Source organism: Mycteria americana, chromosome 20, assembly GCF_035582795.1.
Source record: "Mycteria americana isolate JAX WOST 10 ecotype Jacksonville Zoo and Gardens chromosome 20, USCA_MyAme_1.0, whole genome shotgun sequence".
NCBI classification, from domain to species: Eukaryota; Metazoa; Chordata; class Aves; order Ciconiiformes; family Ciconiidae; genus Mycteria; species Mycteria americana.
This window is the reverse complement of record NC_134384.1, coordinates 3,933,367-3,951,189: the sequence shown is the minus strand read 5'-3', so window position 1 is coordinate 3,951,189 and position 17,823 is coordinate 3,933,367. Positions and strand designations below refer to the sequence as shown.

Below are 17,823 nucleotides of genomic sequence, written 5' to 3'. Positions count from 1 at the left end.
CTCCCCATCTCATCCTGCTCTTGCGGCCCTGGGAAACGCAGGGCTGGAGGCTCCGGGAGCGGCCCGAGGGGATCCTCCAGGTGACGGGGTCCCACCCCAGAGCGATTTGGGGCAGAGGCAGGAGCTCTGCGAGGGAAGAGGAGGCCAAGAACTTCCCTGGGCAGCCTGAGGCACAGCACGGAGCAGATTGCAAAGGGAAACCCTTGAGGCGTTCATACTTGTTTACAATACTTTATTGCAACATCATACAGTCCTCCGATTCTCCCAGCAGCGGGACTCTTGCGTGTGAACACCAAACCTGTTTACTCTTAAATTAAAACTCATTTATATATAAAAAAAAATTTCCTTCTTGTACAGACAGGCCTTGCGCACCCCCCAGCCCTCCTGCTAGCAGGAGTCAGCAGCAGATGGCTCTTCTTGACAAATCAGGCTAGTGGAAGAACAGCAGCCCCATCTTTTTCCACCTGATAAGACTTTTGTTTCTAGTGGCATCCAAAAAGGAAGATTTCTACCTCCTTTTCCACATCCCCCACGGGAGGACAACAGCCACAGATGCACCTGTCCAGAGGTCACCAAGCAGCAGCAGTCTGCCTCCCAGCCCTGCAGAATCTCTCTGGCTTCTCCTGGTTAATACAATTCTACTATTTAAGGGTTTTCTCTTAGAAAAGCAGCATTATTTTTTTTTTTAAACACTTTTTATAAAAACTAACAGACAGGATCAACAACAACAATACAAAAATGCAATAATCGCTTTTCAACTCAAGTGCGCAGCAAATTTTCCACCCGATGAGGATACAACTTAGACCCACATGGATATATAGTCAACACGGCCCCGTCCTGAATGCGATCCGAGATCCCTGCCCTGGAGGAGTGGAGATGCATTTCGGACTATAGCAGCACATTCAAATATATTTCTTAAAACCTAGTCTGATGTCTAAGCTACCTAAAAAAAACCACCCAGCTTCCAAGTGAGAGTCTCCCATTGCCCAGGGAGCTAGGGAAGGGGACGAAGGGTGAAGGCACTCTTTCGGGAGGAGAGGAGACCAGCATCCAGGCCCCACACCAAGGAACTGCAAAGTCTTCCTCCCTCCTCGTTCCCAGCAGTTAACAATAAATTAAGCAGCCTCAGTGGGGCAGCGGAAAGCCAAGGGGATCGCGCCCAAACCTCGCCCGGGAGGCTGCTCCCCGAGGCGAGGACTTCTCTTCTGCTGTCCACGCAGACGGGGAGCACGTCCCCCAAGCAAGCCCAAAACCCGCAAATCCCAAATCTAACGGCAACAAGAAACAAGCCACAAGCAGAAGCAGGCACGCCGCCCTCCCAGGAGCCACAGCAATCTGGCACAAAGCAATTGGGACGAAGGGGCCAACAAGCACCTGCTCCCTCCTCCCGGACACTCGGTTCTCTCTCGTGAGCCACGCGGGCCCGCAGCACCCCAGCCCGGGGAGGGAGGTTGAGGGGGTTCTAAGGATTTTGGTCACGTAGGCTAGGGTAGGAGGCTCGCTATCCATGATTGGTGGCCCACACGGGGCTGGAAGTCGTCACAGTAAACACCCCCGAGGAGACGGTGAACAGCGGCCAGCCAGGCTACGAGGAACACAAACTGAGAAACATTTTACAACTTCATTTTGGGTCCTGCTCCCCCTCCCCAGCAATTCTTGTGCCCTGCCACCATGAAAACGGTCGCTTCACCCCGGCCACCTGCAGCAGCTGACAAGCGGTGTCGAGCTCTGCCAGCCCGGCTGCCCGCTCCGACAGACGAGCACGGATCCTGCTCTGCACTCCCAGCGAGCAGAACAAATCCTCAGCAGGCATCGGATGGAGGGGGCTGATGGATGGGTAGGTGGGATGCAGCGACCTTTCGGTGTCCAGGGCGAGGTCCTGCTGCGGCGGGGCTGGGCAGCTCTCGGGAAGGGGAGCCTGGTCACAGGTTGATGTCCGTGACGTCTGTAGGCGTGCTGGTGGGCTGGCTGGCCGTGTAAGCAGCAGTCTTGGCGGTGCTGTATTCCTGTTGGGTTTGGGACGCCTGTTTCAGGCTCTCGGCTAAGGCTGCCTCAATCTGCTCCTGACAGGCTTTCAGGCAGTCCTGCGGGAGAGGGAGCGAGACAAGAGGCCTCAGTTCTCTGCTGCTCAGAGGTGGGAGCCTTATAAATAGCTCCGAGCAGCTGCCGGGCTACGTCTCTGGCCCCTGGAGCATCTAAACACGCGAGACAAAGAAGCCTTTCTCCAACAAGGGGCATCTCCGGCTTTGTCTGTGCTTTAGGTCCCTCCCCAGGAGAAGCCCGACACTCTGGTTGTCTTCTCCCCACCGCCCTGCTTGACAACGTTCTCGAGGAATAGCTGTTGTGCCCGTCAGAGCTTCCCAAAGCATCCGGGCTTGTGCTTGGATGCAGCGTGTGATTTCAGCAGCACAGCAGTCAGCTGCCGCTGACGACCAAGAGGGTAGAGCAGAGCAACTCTGCGCCGGCTGGTATCAACCTTTACAACCCAAACTTCCCAGATCCACGAGCGATGGCCGGCGTGCAGCAGCACGAGGACCCTGGAGACCCACCTGCCTCCCCCAGGCCCTACATCCCAGGTCTCCCGGAGCTCGGCGCGGTCCTGCATCTCTGCGGTCGCCCACCCGCTGCAGAGAAGCTGCGCGCGGCTCTGCCACCTCCCGTCCCTGCCCGCGTCCGAGCCAGGACAAGGCGAATCCCTGCTGGGTGCCCTGCCTGATGCACACGGCATCGCTGTGGGGATCTTGAACGCAGCTGGAGCCAACCCTCCCAGACCCGCCAGCTGCCCCCAGCCACGTGTTCCCTACAACGCTACGCGCCACCGATGCTGGGTCGTTACGAGAACGACGCTGCGGCCACGTAGCTTCTCGCAAGGCTTTTACCCTCCTGCTGTCCCCCCGGGGAGCCCCGCGTGCTTCACCCGCACCTCCCTGGGGCCGAGGGAACCCAGTGCTGGGGGGGACACCAGCCCCACAAACAGGAAGGTGCAGGGGACTGCAAACAGCGGTGTATTACTTGTAATAAAAGCAAATCCCCCTCTGTTTTCTCCCCACGCAAGCTGTAACCAGAGAAGGAAACTCCTCCACTTTGACACCAGAGCACCATGATGCACTGAGAGCCGTGGGAGGCATCGTCAACGGGCGCACCCCAGCCCGGCTCGTACACCGCGTCTCGGCTCTCACCGAGGGGTAAGAGGTGGCATTTCGCACCTCGTGGCCGGAGCCGAGCTGGACACTGCGGGGCCGCGCACGCTCGCTGGGTATTGTCACACACCAAAATCTCTTACCAGGAATCTGCCGCCCGTTCTTAGAAACTGACAGAGGATGTGGCGAGCGAAAATAGCAACGCCCACCTCCCCTTCCTCACGCCGCTTCCCGTCAGCTCAGCCTCCAGCCCGCCTGCCCACAGCCCCGGGGCGAGCTCGCTGCAGGGCCTCGCGCCACGGCCAGCCCGTCCCCGGGCTCTCCGCAACCAGGCTCTCCATCGGCAATTTTGGCAGAGATGCTAAAAGCTGGCTTGGCCAAGGCAGCCAGGCTCCTTCACTGGCTGGCGAAGCCTCGGGGGCTGCCCGGGAGGCAGCTCAGCTTGCCCCGGCCTGGGTGCTCCCTACTCCACAGGGTAGCCATGCCATGGGGCTCTGGCTCAGACACACACTAGGGGCTGGTCCTGCTCCGTGAGGGATGAGGACTGATCCAGAGCGGCTCCAAGTTGCACCCGAAGCGCTGGCACAGCCAGCAACAAGCCGGCCTCAGCGCGGCAGTGCAGCTCCCGCCAGCCACAGAGCCGGCACAGCCCTGCACCATCGTCTCCCTCCATCCCTACGGGCTCCCCGCACCCCAGCACTGCCCGGCTGAGCCTTTGCAGCTACAGGAAGGGGATCGCTCCTCCAGTGCTGAGCCAAAGGGGAAACTGAGTCACAGCCCAGGGACACTGTGAGGCCACGTTCTGGGAGAAGCATCAACACCACAAACACGAGAGGCCGAGGCCGGGTGCTTCCCCCGGGAGCCCTGCAATGCTGCGGACACGTCCCCAGGGCTTCCTTCTGCTACAGGAGCCGCCACGGTCCTGCCTGGGCAGGGGCTCTTTGTGCAGCACCTCACACCCGGGCGGGCTGCGGGGCAGAACAGATGCCCTCTCCGGGCTGAGGAGGGAGAGGAGCGGGCCGGAGGGTAGCGGAGGTGTGCTGGGCTCCATTTTGGCTCCCCTCCCTCAGCAGTGCCCTCCCTGCTTCCCACCTGTTCCCTCCACCAGCCCCGACCCAGAGCAGGTTTCAGCCCCTGCCCCATTCACCGCAGCAGCTTGAGAGCAGCTGGCTGCACTGATTCACTCTGTAAAAAGGCTCCGGCTAACAAAAAAAAAAAAATTAAAGCTGCACAAATAGATCAGGACGCCCTCCTGCCCCGTCCCCTCGCTGCCCGGACAAAGCCTGGTCGCAGCCTCCCACCCGCCGCGGCACCGGCACCTCTTCCAATTCCCAGCGCGGCTGTCAGGGGACTGTAACTAACCCCGCGCCCGGCTGCCGGCATTAGCGCTCGGGCAGAAGAAAAGATCAAAAGGGGCCCCTGGCAGAAGAAAGGCTCCCGATTGCTGCACTGCAGCAGGAGTGACCTGGAAACGGGGAGCCCGACAGGGTCCCCCTTCCCCATTCAAAGGGCAGCAGAGGGGCAGGCAGATGCCCCCCGCCATCCCGACGTCCCCCGCAAAGCCGCTGTGCCAGCATCCTGAAACGCTTTGTGCCCCCGAGCCCCTTCCCACCCGAGTCTGGGCACCTGCAACCAGACACCGGCGGAGGTTAGCAGATGCCGAGCCCGGCTTCTCCCTCTGCCCCATCCCACCTCGTCAACCCGATCCCACCGACACCTGCCCGCGCAGGGAACAGACGCTCCCCTTTGTGCTGCTTTTCAAAGGCTCCCGAGCTCGCCCCGCTCTGCAGAGGCAGCGCTCGGAGGCCAGGAGCCAACTGCAGCCACGGGACTGACCAAGGGTGCTGCGTTTAGAGATGCTCACTCATCTCTAGGCACGCCTCAAACCAAGGTCAGCATCATTATGAAGAGCCTAATTTCCTCTCCCTCTAAGAAGAACGAGCAGCAGAAAGAGGAAGGGTTTCCACCAGATCCAGCAGCAAAACCGCTTTGCTGTTCCCCCATGAACACTCACCACCTCCGTGCCAGTGATGCTGGCCAGCAGCTCGGTGATCGCCTCGCCGGTGAAATCGTTCACAGAGACCGTCAGGCCGTGGATCGCCGCTCCGATACTGCCTGTCGCAATCATGGAGGGGGGGTACAGGGCAAAAGTGTAGTCTAGAGCCAGGACGGGGACACAAAGGGCAAAAAGAAGAAGCTGTGAGCAAGGACGCACGCGGTAAGTTCTTGGGACTGCAATTTCCCTGGAAGGCTAGAGAGGGCCAGGCAGAGGGGTCTCTCCAGCTTAGTGGGGAGAAATGGGGGTGAAGCGACAGGAAACAGGCTGAGCATCAGAGCGCAAGCTTCATTAAGCTATTTCTCTGGGCCTGTCTCAGTTCTGAAGATGAGGTTGCTCTAGTGACTTAGAGCGAGGCTGATAAAAGCTCAGGTTCAACCCTGCCTTTACCCTGGGTGCCCGCCCGCAGTCGCAGCCTGCGCAGCAAGGTGGCACGGTGGCTTTGCTCTTTCCTGGCATCTTCCAGGCACCGACTAAGAGCCCCCAGGACCGTTATCCCACTTTGTCAGGGACAGAAAACGTCGTGGAGCAGCAAAATGCTCTGATTTGAATGAAGGCAGGTGTTCAGCTCCCCAGAAAACGCGGGCGTTGGAGACCAGCCCCAGGGTACCCAGCAAGCCTGACTCCAACCCAGGCTATCCTGCCTGCAGTGGCCAGCCCACCCTCCCCAGCACCCGGGCGGGTGGCTGCAGCGGGAGCAGGCACCCACCTGTGGCACACAGGGCGATAAAGGTCTGTGCATGTTTCTTCACCAGCTCCATCTTGTCCTTAGGCAGCGGGAGGTGATGGAGGATGTGAGCCAAGAAATCATTCGCTATCACCGAGACCAGGTCCCACTTTAGCTGCTCCAGGACTAGAACCTCCCAATCCTGCAGAGTCAGACAGACAGCACGTTATTCAGCGGGGCTAGGCCAGGCAGAAACACCCAGCAGATTCAAGGGTAGATAAGGCCAGTGCTTGGGGAAGGGCCAGTAAAACAGCACAATCCATGAGATGGGGAAGAAAAGAGGGAACATCCCTGCTCTGCGACTATGGCACAAATCCAGCCTTGAGCTGTTGCGAAGCCTGGAGTAAAGATCAGAAACGGAAGTGATAAATCTGGTTTCTTCTTTCCAAGGTGCAGTCAGATCAGCCTTCAACGCTCCTTTGCTTTGCAAGGTTGCTGCAACAGCCCACATCGGACAACCAGGGCAAGGAGCAGCAGGCACAGCATTCCCATATTCCTTCTCCACTCCTGAAAGGAGAGGCTGACGTCCAGGCTCCCAGGAGCAATCCAGTTTGGGGCTAACACCATTACAGCAAAGGGAACACAGCAGCTCACCTCCCTGCGTGCCCCTCGGAGCCGGCCAGCGCGCTGACTCCCTCCTCCAGCGGCTCCTTGGCCACCGAGCCGCGGGAGGCAATAGCTGCTCTGCATCCAGCCCCTTTGCACGACACGTTGAAGCAAGGGAAGGTGGAGGAAACACAGCTGAGCTTTCAGGGCTGCATCCAGACAGCCCAAGCTCCTGTATGAGATCTTCAACCCCTACAGAGCTTAGGGGCTGTGAGTAGGTGCTGAGGTCTTCAGCCCAACAAACACTGGGCATGCAGCCCTATGGAGGAGGTCCCAGGCCGGGCAGTAGCGCATTGGCAGAACCTCCCCTACTCACCATGCCTCTTCTTGGCCAAGAGAGCCTCCAGCCATGCTCAACAGAGCACTCCCAGCAGCTTCTTGGGGGAAGAGGCACTGAACGGCCATGCTAGCGCCCACCTCTCCCACTGACATACGAGCAATGGCTCACTGGTGCTTCCCAGTTACATGCCAGGTGGCCGCTGACATCTCCGTCCCATGTTGTGGTGCTCTCTCTAAGCATCTAACAGAGATTTCTGCAATGTCTTCCACGAGCCAGTCTCTGTGCTATCTGCAAGCTGGGGAACAGATGGCAGGAAGGCCGGGTGCCCCCCGTGGATTTTCAGCTGGAGCCCAGGCTGCTCCTCTCATCTGCTCAGCCTCTCGCAAGCTCTTCCAACTCTGGGCATTAGTCCTAACACCAACAAGAAAACCAAAGCGCAGAGCGGCCACGGGCAAGCACTTGGCAGCGTCATCGCCCAGCAAGTCCTGCAGAGGTTTGGTACCGAAGCACTCATCTGGCAAGGTATAAGCAAGGAGAGCCCCACGATTAGAGCCTTAGCACAGAATTTGGGACCTCTGCATTCAGTTCCCTGCTCTGCCATCAATGTCAAGGTCTGCGTGACTTAGCTAGAGTAGCAGTTGAATCAAACTCAGAGGCCACACACGTACTGGTGTCACCGGGCTGAGCGGCTTTGACGTTACCTCTGGGTACAACTATGCCACCGACAGAGCAGTCTCAGGAGAGGCGAAAGTGGTGTCTCCCTAGGATCATTTCCCTTCCCATCCCAGCTGGAATGTCACAGGCAGCCCACACCCAGCCGCCCAAACTTCTCTGCCGGTCCCAATTCCCCCACGTCCCGAGGCACAGTGAAGTTCCCTGGCCTGCAGTTTCTCTCATCCTCTGGATCAGCAGCAAATCTGGTTTTGGCAACAGGGTCCAGGTATGCCAGAAAGGCCACAGAAGATGCCCCCATGTCCCTCCTCCCTGCTAGTGGAGGGGGGGTGACAATGGCCCTGAAGATGTGCTGGGAAAGGAAAACACCCTGCAGGAGCCGAAGCTCCAGGTTTGGAAGGACAGAGCTGAATTGGGATTTGTATCAGATATCTCCATTTCAGGGCCTAGTTCTACCCAGCAGAATATCTATTCTTTTTCCAAGTAGTCTAGGATTACAAGGTCAGTGCTGCCCACAGACGTGCCAAAGGGCTGCCAGAACAGATGGATTTGAAGAAGTGAGATTTTTCATAAGGGCAGATCTTCATTTTCTCTCTCTCTTTTTTTTTTAAACCCACTCTTTCCCCTTACACAACAATACCAGTTTTTGAGTTGCTCAAATGAGCAGCATTGCTCAACCTGCTCCAAATCCCCCATGAGGCCAAACGCGCCGTTTGCCATTTCACAGCCTGCACTTTTCCAACAAGAAAGCGGTGCTTCGCTAGCGCACGCTCGCTAGTCTCCCATATGGATGGCCAGCCTGCTAGTCTTTCTATATTTTTAAGCCAAATCCACAGGATAAAAGCAAGAAGAAACTTAGCAATGAGCTCCAGAGCCTGAGGATCGCAGCACACGTCACTGAGGGTGCCTGGTTCAACGGGGGGATTGGAACAGAGGGGAGAGATCAGCCTTGGGTAAAAGAAGAAAAAAACAGGTAGTGCCGGCCGCTGGTTAAACTGCAGAAACACAGCAAGGTGAGACAAGGGAAGAGCCGCTGGAGATGGAGAGCTCTGTGCCTTGTCCCTGCCTGTGGCTCATCTGGAACCCACCAGGGCGGCGGCTGGGAAAGCCGGCTGCTTGCTCGTGCGGGAGCCCACTTTCTTGGGAAGGGCCACAGGACGCTGCTGACACCTTCGGCAGTCGCTGCCCCGAGGGCGAGAGGCCGAGGCAGCTCCAGCCCGACCGCTCCACGGGAGCTGGGAGCGTGGCCCTTTTGCAGACCCAGGGAGAAGGTCAAAAGGAGGACCTGGAGATCGCTGCTCGTGAAGCGAACCCAAAACGGATCACTACACTTGAGAGGGGAGCTCCTGAGCACAGAGGGGACACCAGCCCAGCGTCACGTGGGCTCGTGCTCCTTGCCTTTCTTCCCAGAGCTGCAAGCCAGCTACTGGGAGTCACCAGAGGCACATGATGTCCACACTGGTGTGGCAGAGAGCCGGTCCCTTCTGGGACACATTTTATCCTAAGAAGATCCAGGGTGCAAGTGAGCTCAGCTGTGAGACCTCACCTGGGACAAGCTGGTTCCTACCACACCAGGACTGATCTGGGACAACAGCCTGGCGGTTGCACTGCACAAAAGCAGCTCTTTTCCAGCTACGACAGAGGTTCATCGTCTTCTTAAAAACCTCGTTGTTACAAAAGGCCTGATCCCAAGACCCAGCCGGCACTCGAGATGCCAGCTGAAGGCGACAGGCGCCAAGGACTGTCACCAGCTCACAGGATTTAGCTCAGGGAAGCCTCTCTCCTGCCAAACCACCCCGCTCCTCGCTTCTCTCCTGCTAACCCCGGGGACTTCCCGCTCTCAGAGCAGCATGTCAGAATCTCTGAATCACTTTATCTGTGGAAGAAGCAGAACAAAAGGCTGCAAGAGATAGGCAAGCAGGTTTGCGACAACAGCTCCACTCAGTATAGCAAACATCCTTTTCCTGGCATTTTGTTTTGCACCTAATTGAATCAGTCTCTGCCCGGATAATGAGAGAGAGGAAGAAAGTGGAAAATGTTCCTTTGTTTCTCCAGCCTGCGGAGCCCACCCTCCTCATGGAAGGGCTGCAAGCTGCCAGCGCTGCCCGCCGAGCATCCCATCGCTGGGAATGCATCAGGTCCCCCTTCTGCAAGATCCCTCAGGGCAGAGCTCCCCATGCCCGGCCAGCGTCTCTAGGGGTGGAAATTGCACAGCAGCTGAGCTTCCCCTCTGCAAGCTCGCTCCCTTGATCTCTCCTGGCTGCATCCCACAAGAAAGAAAAAAACAAAAACAAAACAAAACAAAAAAAAAAAAAGGAAGGAAAGCAGCTACCGTTTCCCATTGCCTCCCCTGCTCTGACAAGGTGACCTCAGAGCACAGTCCTGTTGCAGTGAAGCAGCCTCAAGCCCCTGGTTGCTGCCTCTGTACCCTCTCACTAAGACAGACCTGAGTCACAAGCAGAGACTGTTTTACTCAATTTACAACTCTGCAAACGCAGACTGGGATGTGACAGTCGCACCAGCTTCTCCCCTTTTCATGTAGTGACAGTCACCCTGTACATCAAGCTCTACCCAAGCAACACCCACGCACCCGCTACGCCTACAAGGAGTCTGTGTAAACCTATCTGGCGAGGCTGCACAGGGAGCAGAGAGCCCAGCTCCTCTCTGCAGCAGCCCTGCCTGCAGGAGAAAAGGAAGTTGCGCTCTATTTTGTCACTCAAGTTGATAAGGTACCATTTTACACGATCACAGACTCGACGAGACACCAGCGAAGCGGGAGCAGGCTGCACTCCCTTGTGCTCGTGAGCTGACTCAAAAAGAGGGTGGAAAGAGCTGCTGATGTTGCTGCTGGCCACCCACCCTACCCAGCAGCTGAGACACAGCTACAGAAATGAGCAGCCATGAAAGTCCATTTGCAAATAGGAAATCTGGGGCAAACGTTTGTTTCCATCCCCCGACCAGAGCGCAAGGGTAAAGGTGCCAAGTTCAGATGCAGAAACGATCACATCTATCCGACCCATGCAACAAGCAGAAGGTAAAACAGTAAAACACAAGCATGTCTTCTGGAAAGTCAATGCTCTATCACAAGTGAACATCCCTTTCTACCCAGCTGTTCTCTTTCTCTTATTTTCACTCCTCACGGCCTGCTGTCACTGCTGCTCCCTTCATTATCTACCGAGTGGCTTGATCCTGCTTACGGTCTTTGCTAGGAAATACCTGGCAGTTTGCAAAACTGACCTTAGGTCAAAGATTTCAGAGACAAGCCAATGTATTAGGAGCAAACCAGGCAGATGAAGGTGACCTACAACTGCTCTCCCCAACCTTCAAGCAGCTGAACACCCTCCTGCACAGACCAGAAAAGCCTTTATTAAAAAAAAAATAAATAAAAGAAAGGTAGGTTAGATAACGCCCTTGACGGAAATCCAACTTCCTCCAAATGGACAAGTCCCTCGTTGCATCACTTCCTTCTCCCTAGAATAACTTTATCAAGATTTTGTTTCAAATGTGTCCTTTCTAAACCGCTGAGCTGGTGCCAAGCATCCCGGCAAGAGAAGGAAGCAACCTACTGGGAAAGCGAACCAGCTTCCTCCGAAAGGCCGGGGAGGACACGCTGGAAGCTGAAATGGCACCGATCCATGAGAAGAGGCCAGGATGCACCATTGTCCAAACCTTGATGAAGAAGCTCCCCTTCCCCTCCCCACCCTCTTCCACTGCAAGATTGTGAAAGAGAAGTAACATTACCACGATTAGCACAGAGGAGGAAAACAGCAGCTCGCCCTGGTTTTGTAATCAGGGTATTAACTCTTGTCAGGTCCCAAAGCGAAGACAAAGCCTTCACGTATCTTCAGATGTTACCTCCACTCCCTCTACAGTGGAGAGCAATGGGAGACTGGAGCAGGATCTGCTCCAAACAGGGTTAAACATCTACCGAAAGCAAGCTTTATGGCAGGCAGGGAAAGATGACCACCAGATCACGGGCTACAGAGCATCCCCTGCCCAGACATCTGCAAATGCCTCAGGACCTCTCCTTAAGGGCTGTGGCTGGTTTGTGATGCCTTCTGCTCAGCCCTTTGGCTAGCACCAATTACCAGGAATAAATCCCTGCACTGCTGAGTGCTGACGGCCATCCCCTTGGGAACCCTATTTGCCTGAAAAAGCCATCTTTGGCTATCCCAAGAAAGGACTTTTGACCCCCAAAATGAAACCATTCTTGTCCACTTCAACTGCATATTGATTCTGGAGCACGACGATGAAAGAGATCCGTGCCAACCATCCGGCTGTGCCTCCTGTTGCACTGAGAGCAACCCAGGATCCTGGTGGGGAAAAAAATACAAGGGAAGGAGAACTCCAGTAGCGAGACCTGCACAATCAGAAGTGAGCAACAGGCGGCAGGCAGCACTTTCCTCCTTCATCTCCACCCCAATGCTGCCAGGAGGAGGGAGAAGGGAAGATGAACATTGTGGCACTGCTTAGCCGCAGCTTCCTGCTGATAAACCTCTGGGGGGAAGAAATAAAAAAGACTCTGAGTGAGGAGGCATTAGCATTTGAGTGCAAGAGTGAAGAAAAGCCTCCAGGGATGTTGCACATGCCGTGCCCACTACCCACCTGCACATCTCCTAACTGTTCTCCTTTGGAAGGAGCCTGCTACAAACACAGCTCAAGATTCAACTGAAAAAAAGCAAATCCTCACCAAGAATAAACCACCAAATAAATCAGAATGAAATACAACTGTGATCCGTGGGAGATATACACAAGGTGCCCACCAAGACCAGTTTCTTGTAGCCCGAGGTCCACGCTGCAGAAATCACTAGAATTTGCTGTGACGATCTCCCCTAGTCTGCAGGGATGATGATAGGACTCCCTGTAAAGTCTGGATCAGAGAGGGAGATAGAGGTGAAGCGTGGCAGTAAGTTCACCTTCCTGCAGCCCATATTCCTGTTGGCCAGAGATCTCATCCATCACTCTGAAGGGACAGAAATCTGACACTACCCCACAACATGCATTTTGATCAGCTTCATGCTCCTGAGGGTATGGAGAGCACTGTCCATGCTTTGAAATGCAGCCTGCTTGCCTACAAGACGACTGTTAGGCACCTTCTGCTCAGCTTGTTGCCTCTGCAACAGAGACAACTTCTGCTGGCCCAGCAGAAAAATGAATGCAAATCAACTCGCTGCCTTTTTTCCAGCTTCATTATCACAGGGCCGACAGGAACCCTCCCATTACAGGCTGGGATGAGCTTCATGGGATGGATCCCAGTCCTGGGAAGATACCCACGCAGAATCCATCACCGGATAAGGTGCTCTCAAGGATGAAGCTTTACTGACAAAGCAAGGAGAAAGCCTTCGCAGACAGAGATTTTGTGTCAGCCCCCCGCAGGAGGATGCTGCAGCACGATTGTGGCTCAGCATCCAGAGAAGCAACAAGCACTCGTGTTTCCTCTGTGCATTCCCACCCCTCACCACGGTAATGATCCACATACCTTCTTCCACGAGTGCTACTTAAGGCAACAACCACCCACAAATGACTACAGGGAGAGAGGTATGGAGGTGAGGGGATTTTCCCCAGCCTTCACTGGCACCTGGAAAAACCATGTTCATACCAGAGTTCCCCAGTTACCAGAACTGCCTTCCGATTGACACCTGAAAGTTTTGTGGGTTCAGTCCCCACCCTGGGGACAAATCACACTCAGATCATCTTACCCACCCCAGCCCAAAAAAATAGATATTTAATAAGGCGATGACTAACCCTGAGAAATTCTCATAGGCAAACCGTCTCCAGGGATGTTTGTTACTCGAAGCGAGGTGGCCGTTTCCTCCCAAGGGCTCTGATCTACCAGCATGGAAGGCCCCCAAGAAAAGGGGTTCTCCAATTTCCTCCCCCATTGACGAAGTTGAACTCAGAAGTTTGGATCTTTGCTTTGAATTTTTATCAGGCGTGAAAATGCTTTGCCTTTCAAAGCCTACACAGCTTCTGCCTGGGTGTACGATGGGAGAGGCAAAGTGGCCCTCCTCGAACTCAAGGGCACGGAGCAGGACCAGGGCAGCAGCAAGGTCCCACTCATTTCCATCACCTTGGCAGCACTGTCAGCCTCGACGGTACAACCCAGCCAGCTGGAGCCCAGGTCAGAAAAGCTCCCACCCATTTTTCTGGTTAACTCTCCACTTAAAGCTTCATTTTTCCTACTGGTGTGGAAATGCATCTCCCACGCCATGCCCCTCTGCAGCTGGGGCAAGTCAGAGCCGCACGCCCCAGTGGCAGCCCCCGCCTCGTGCCCCACCGGCTGCACAGACAGAAGCCTTTGTTCTCCAGAGCTGTCACTCGAGAGCAAACCAGCGTCTGGGAGTGAGCTCAGCGTGGCAGCTCCGTGCTGGCAACGAGCACTTAGGGCAGAAGGAACTTTTTCTATAACCTGGAGGTGACAAAGCTGCTTCCCACAGCAGGGAACGAGTGTCTGCCCAGGATGGAGAGGTCTCCACCAACAGCCATCACACTCACCGGGGCAAGGAGGTGAGAAGGTTGGTTGGGGAACACAGAGGAAGGTGAAGAAATGGGAGAAAGAGAACAAGAGGAGACACAGAGGCAGGTACGCTGCCAAGTAGCAGGATGCAGGAGATAAGAGAGCTGGGGAGGAGGTAGAGGGCTCTTTGAGATAGGGGTGGTTACCAGGAGCTCCTGAGGCGTGATGGAGTTGTCTGTGTAAATGCAGAGTTTCTCCACGGTCAGGGGCATGGTTTCTCGCAGCTTGGAAGCCAGGAGCATGCAGACCGCTCCCAGAAGCTGCAAGTGATTTTTTCGCATGGGGACTGACGACAGGTAGCGATCCACGTAATTCATGGCCAAGGGGAAGACCTCTTCTTCACACTTCTGCTCCTCGCACACCTGACAAAACCCAGTTACAAAAATAAAAATATAAAAGGAAGTTTTAATCAGCACAGGACTCCCCAGATCCCGCCTGCACCGCAGCTTCAAAGCTTCTGGTCACGATGGTGTTTCACACTTATCTGCAGGGCTTTGAAGGCACCTCGGTGCTAAGGAGTAAATTAGCTACAGGCATTAAGCCTATGACTGTGGTGGGATTACACCAGCAACAAGTCTGACCAATGCCTTAAGACTTCATCTTCCTGTAGAAAGCTGCAGAACCTATTTGTGCACCCTTTCCAGCTACATATAAGTTAAGACCAAAATTGCTTTATTTGGCCCCTTTTTTAACGTTCCCTGTTGGGGATGTCTCCAGCCAGCTGTACAGCAAAGCTGCTGTTTTCTGCTCTGTGGGGACCGGGGAACTCTGGAGAAAATGAGCAATTCCAGCATATCTCCAGCTGAAGACCTAACTGCGCAGGATCCACAGTCACTTCTGGCAATTCCGCCTTAAGTGATCCAGAGACACAAGAAAGATCAATGGTAGAGCCCAAATCAACGATTGAGTCCAAAAGCCTTCCTCCTCCCTCAGCCACACACTTGTACCACAGCCACCAACAGAATCCGGGAGCTCTGAATTTCAGTCCTCTGCTTTTATCTCTCAACCAGTATCAAAACACTGTCATATTTAACTTCCTTCTTTCAACGCAACCATAAAAATATTGAGGTTTCTCCTCATACAGCAGCAAACACCACCATTCTCCTTCCAGCAGCGACTGCCTCCCCCTGCACAGACTGCCATAGCGCCGGGGACACCGACAGCCACGGTCATGACAACTGCCAAGTGTCATCCACTTCTTGACTGCCTTTAGGGCTTCACAGGAACAGGCTCCAAAGCAGCATTTATCTAACCACCCTTCTCAGAAAGGGAATTGCAGAAACAGAACAATTATCACGGGGGGGGGGGGGGGGGAACCCCTTTAAAAAGCAACATGTTCGTTATTTCTTTTGACAGAAGCAGGCAGCTTCTTGCAACAGCGGCCGGGGTGGGGAGCAGGCAGGCTCGATCCCAATATCATTTGTCCTTTGCAGAATCTGTTCTTTCTTTCTCTGTTGAGACTGTTCACTCTGATCATCTCATGAAGAAGCCCACGAGATTTCCCCCACTGAACTGTATCCCGCAGAGAGCCGCATTCTTTTTTAATTTAGGGAAGTAAATGGTAGTGATATTATTTTCCCCCTTTAACCAGGCATTTTCAGCCCCATTCAGGAAATGCAAGTCTCTAGCCTGCCGGCTGCACAGCTGAGCTCTCTGCCCCGAAGTTTTGGGGAGCAGGGTGCAAACATGGGGTCCGATAGCAGCGTGGCAGCACACCGCCAGGGTGGGGTGAGCACAGGCCGTGGCTTCGGGGGGGTCTGCTCCTCCGGCATGGGGCAATCACATCTTCTAGCACAGCCAGCACTCGGAGAGATACTGCCCTGCTGCAGACTGCCTTCCTCACCCGCCTCCGGACCCTCCATGTGCAGCCCCCTTCCTCCCCACCGGCATACCCCCCCCCCCCCCCCATACCGGAGACCTGACCTCCGGCGCATACCAAGCCCTGGGACTTCAGGGCTTTCCTGTCCCCTGGATTGTCCCTTGCACCCCTGCACAAGGCGACCTCACTGAACCCCCCCAGCGAACTTCTGTCCTGTGCTTCCCCCCGCCGCCAGCTCTCTCCCGCCGGAGCAGGAGCGCGCACGCTTGCAAGCGCGGCCGGCGGGCAAGGAAAAGCGCCGGTGGCCGGGCAGGGAGCCGGAGCTGCGGCGGGAGAGGAGGCGGCGGGGGGTGCCGTACCTCCAGCATCCAGAAGGCCAGCATCTTCCGCATGTAGGGCTTGATCTCCCGCTGCACGCAGTGGAAGTAGGAGACGCGGGGGCTGTACCGCTCCTCCTGGCTCAGCAGGTTTTGCAGCACCCGCCGGTCCCCCAGGAGCTGCGGGTCGCGCCCGGCGCGGGGCACGCAGTGGACGGCTTCCACGCACAGCAGCTCCATGGGCGCGGGCAGGCGGGAGGGCGGGCAGGCAGGCAGGCGGGCAGGCAGGCAGGCAGGCGAGCAGGCAGACGGGCAGGCAGGCACCCCGCCGGCTCCGCTGCAGCCGCCGCGGGACGCCGGGAACTGGCCGCGCTCCCAGGGGGCGGAGCCGCCGCCCACCCCGGGGCGACCCGCCGAGCCCGGGAGGCCGAGGCGCGCCGCGGGGCGGGGCCACCAGCCGCCTCCCGCCAATCCGCGGGCCGACCGGCAGCGACGCGCTGAAACCGGGCGGTGACCGCGCCCCCAGGGGGGCGGAGCGAGAGGCGCGCCGGCGGGCTGACAGCACGTGGGGCGGCCGCGGGGCGCCGCTGCCATGTTGGGGGGGGACGGACGGACGCGGGGACCGGCCGCCCCCGGGTCTCGCCCCGTCCCTCCGCTGCGGCACCAGCGGGTGCGGGGTTCCCCCGGTCCCCCCTTTGCGTCCAGGGGCCGCTCGCCGGTGCCCAGGCGGGGTCGAGCTCTCTGCAGGCCAGGCAGGCTGCAGAGGGACGGAGTTTGCGGGGAGGCTCCTGTCAGCCCAATCTTGACAAAGTTCTAAGAGTAATTTTTCCAGTATTTAGTCCTATACCTTTTTTTGTGTGCGCGTGTCTGACCAAAGTCGTCCAAGGCTATGAAAATAATCATCTGTGCGCATACTTGGAGCCAGCCCATGCCGAACCTGCTGTCTTCCAGAAGTTACGCTCATGTTACTACTGGTGCAGCTCCCTGGGAGATAGCAACCTCAGTGTCTGCCGAGATAAGGGTTTGTCAGGCTTGGCTAGTTTTTCAGAATAATTAACAATTGTTTGGAAATACCTTTGCAAATTGTACACTGAATGGCTACTTACTCTAGGAATTTTAAAGTCTTTTGAGTAAGTTTGCATTGCGACTTCCACAGTAAAGGATTTGCTCTGCACTGGTACCTGAGCCTGCTTCTAGTTCACCCAGCAGTAACTGCTTTCTGGTATGGAAAGCTGAAGACAACGGGCTGTAATTCTGGCCATGTTGTGCTCCGATGTTTGTTACTGGCTACAAAAAAAGGAGATGTCCTGACTTTGCTAGTGCCAACGGGAAGGGTCAGAAAACAGTATAAAACGTACAACAGATTCTCTAACTGGAAGGGGGAAGGGATTGCCTTCAAGCTTGTCAATTAGAAACTCCTCGCCGAGTTGAGAGAATTCGCTCAGGAGATCCATTTTTTATGAAGGTTCTCAATACGGGTTGCGAAGGCAGCATGCCCGAATGGGATGACCTGCCTGCATAAGCCTCTTCGCCGGCGGGATGGTGCCGCAACATGGCATTTGCAGCAGCAGCTGCAACCAAATGATTATAATCACCAACGTGAGAGCTGGGAAATACATTCCAGACCACCAGCATCTCTTGCTCTGCTAGATTACATCATTCCCTGCCAATTCGGACTGCCTTACCCTC

The 17,823-nt window shown here is 55.9% G+C and overlaps 1 protein-coding gene across 1 annotated transcript; it reads right to left on the bottom strand.

The window, feature by feature from the left end:
- Window positions 1–215: 215 nt before the first annotated feature.
- Window positions 216–16,508, bottom strand: CCND3 (cyclin D3). Its single transcript, XM_075521803.1, has 5 exons — window positions 16,177–16,508; window positions 14,145–14,360; window positions 5,906–6,065; window positions 5,155–5,297; window positions 216–2,084 (listed from the first exon to the last, which is right to left on the bottom strand). The coding sequence occupies exons 1-5, from the start codon at window positions 16,372–16,374 to the stop codon at window positions 1,923–1,925; spliced, it is 879 nt and encodes a 292-aa protein (XP_075377918.1). The 5' UTR covers window positions 16,375–16,508; the 3' UTR covers window positions 216–1,922.
- Window positions 16,509–17,823: the final 1,315 nt, after the last annotated feature.

Bases quoted from the DNA above. Each gene is read 5' to 3' on its own strand.
- CCND3 (XM_075521803.1), bottom strand. From the start codon at position 16,374: ATGGAGCTGCTGTGCGTGGAAGCCGTCCACTGCGTGCCCCGCGCCGGG. The intron at 14,361-16,176 runs GTACGGCACCCC...GGGTTTTGTCAG, and splicing joins TGGCCTTCTGGATGCTGGAG to GTGTGCGAGGAGCAGAAGTG. The intron at 2,085-5,154 runs GTGAGTGTTCAT...CCTCTCCCGCAG, and splicing joins GCATCACTGGCACGGAGGTG to GACTGCCTGAAAGCCTGTCA.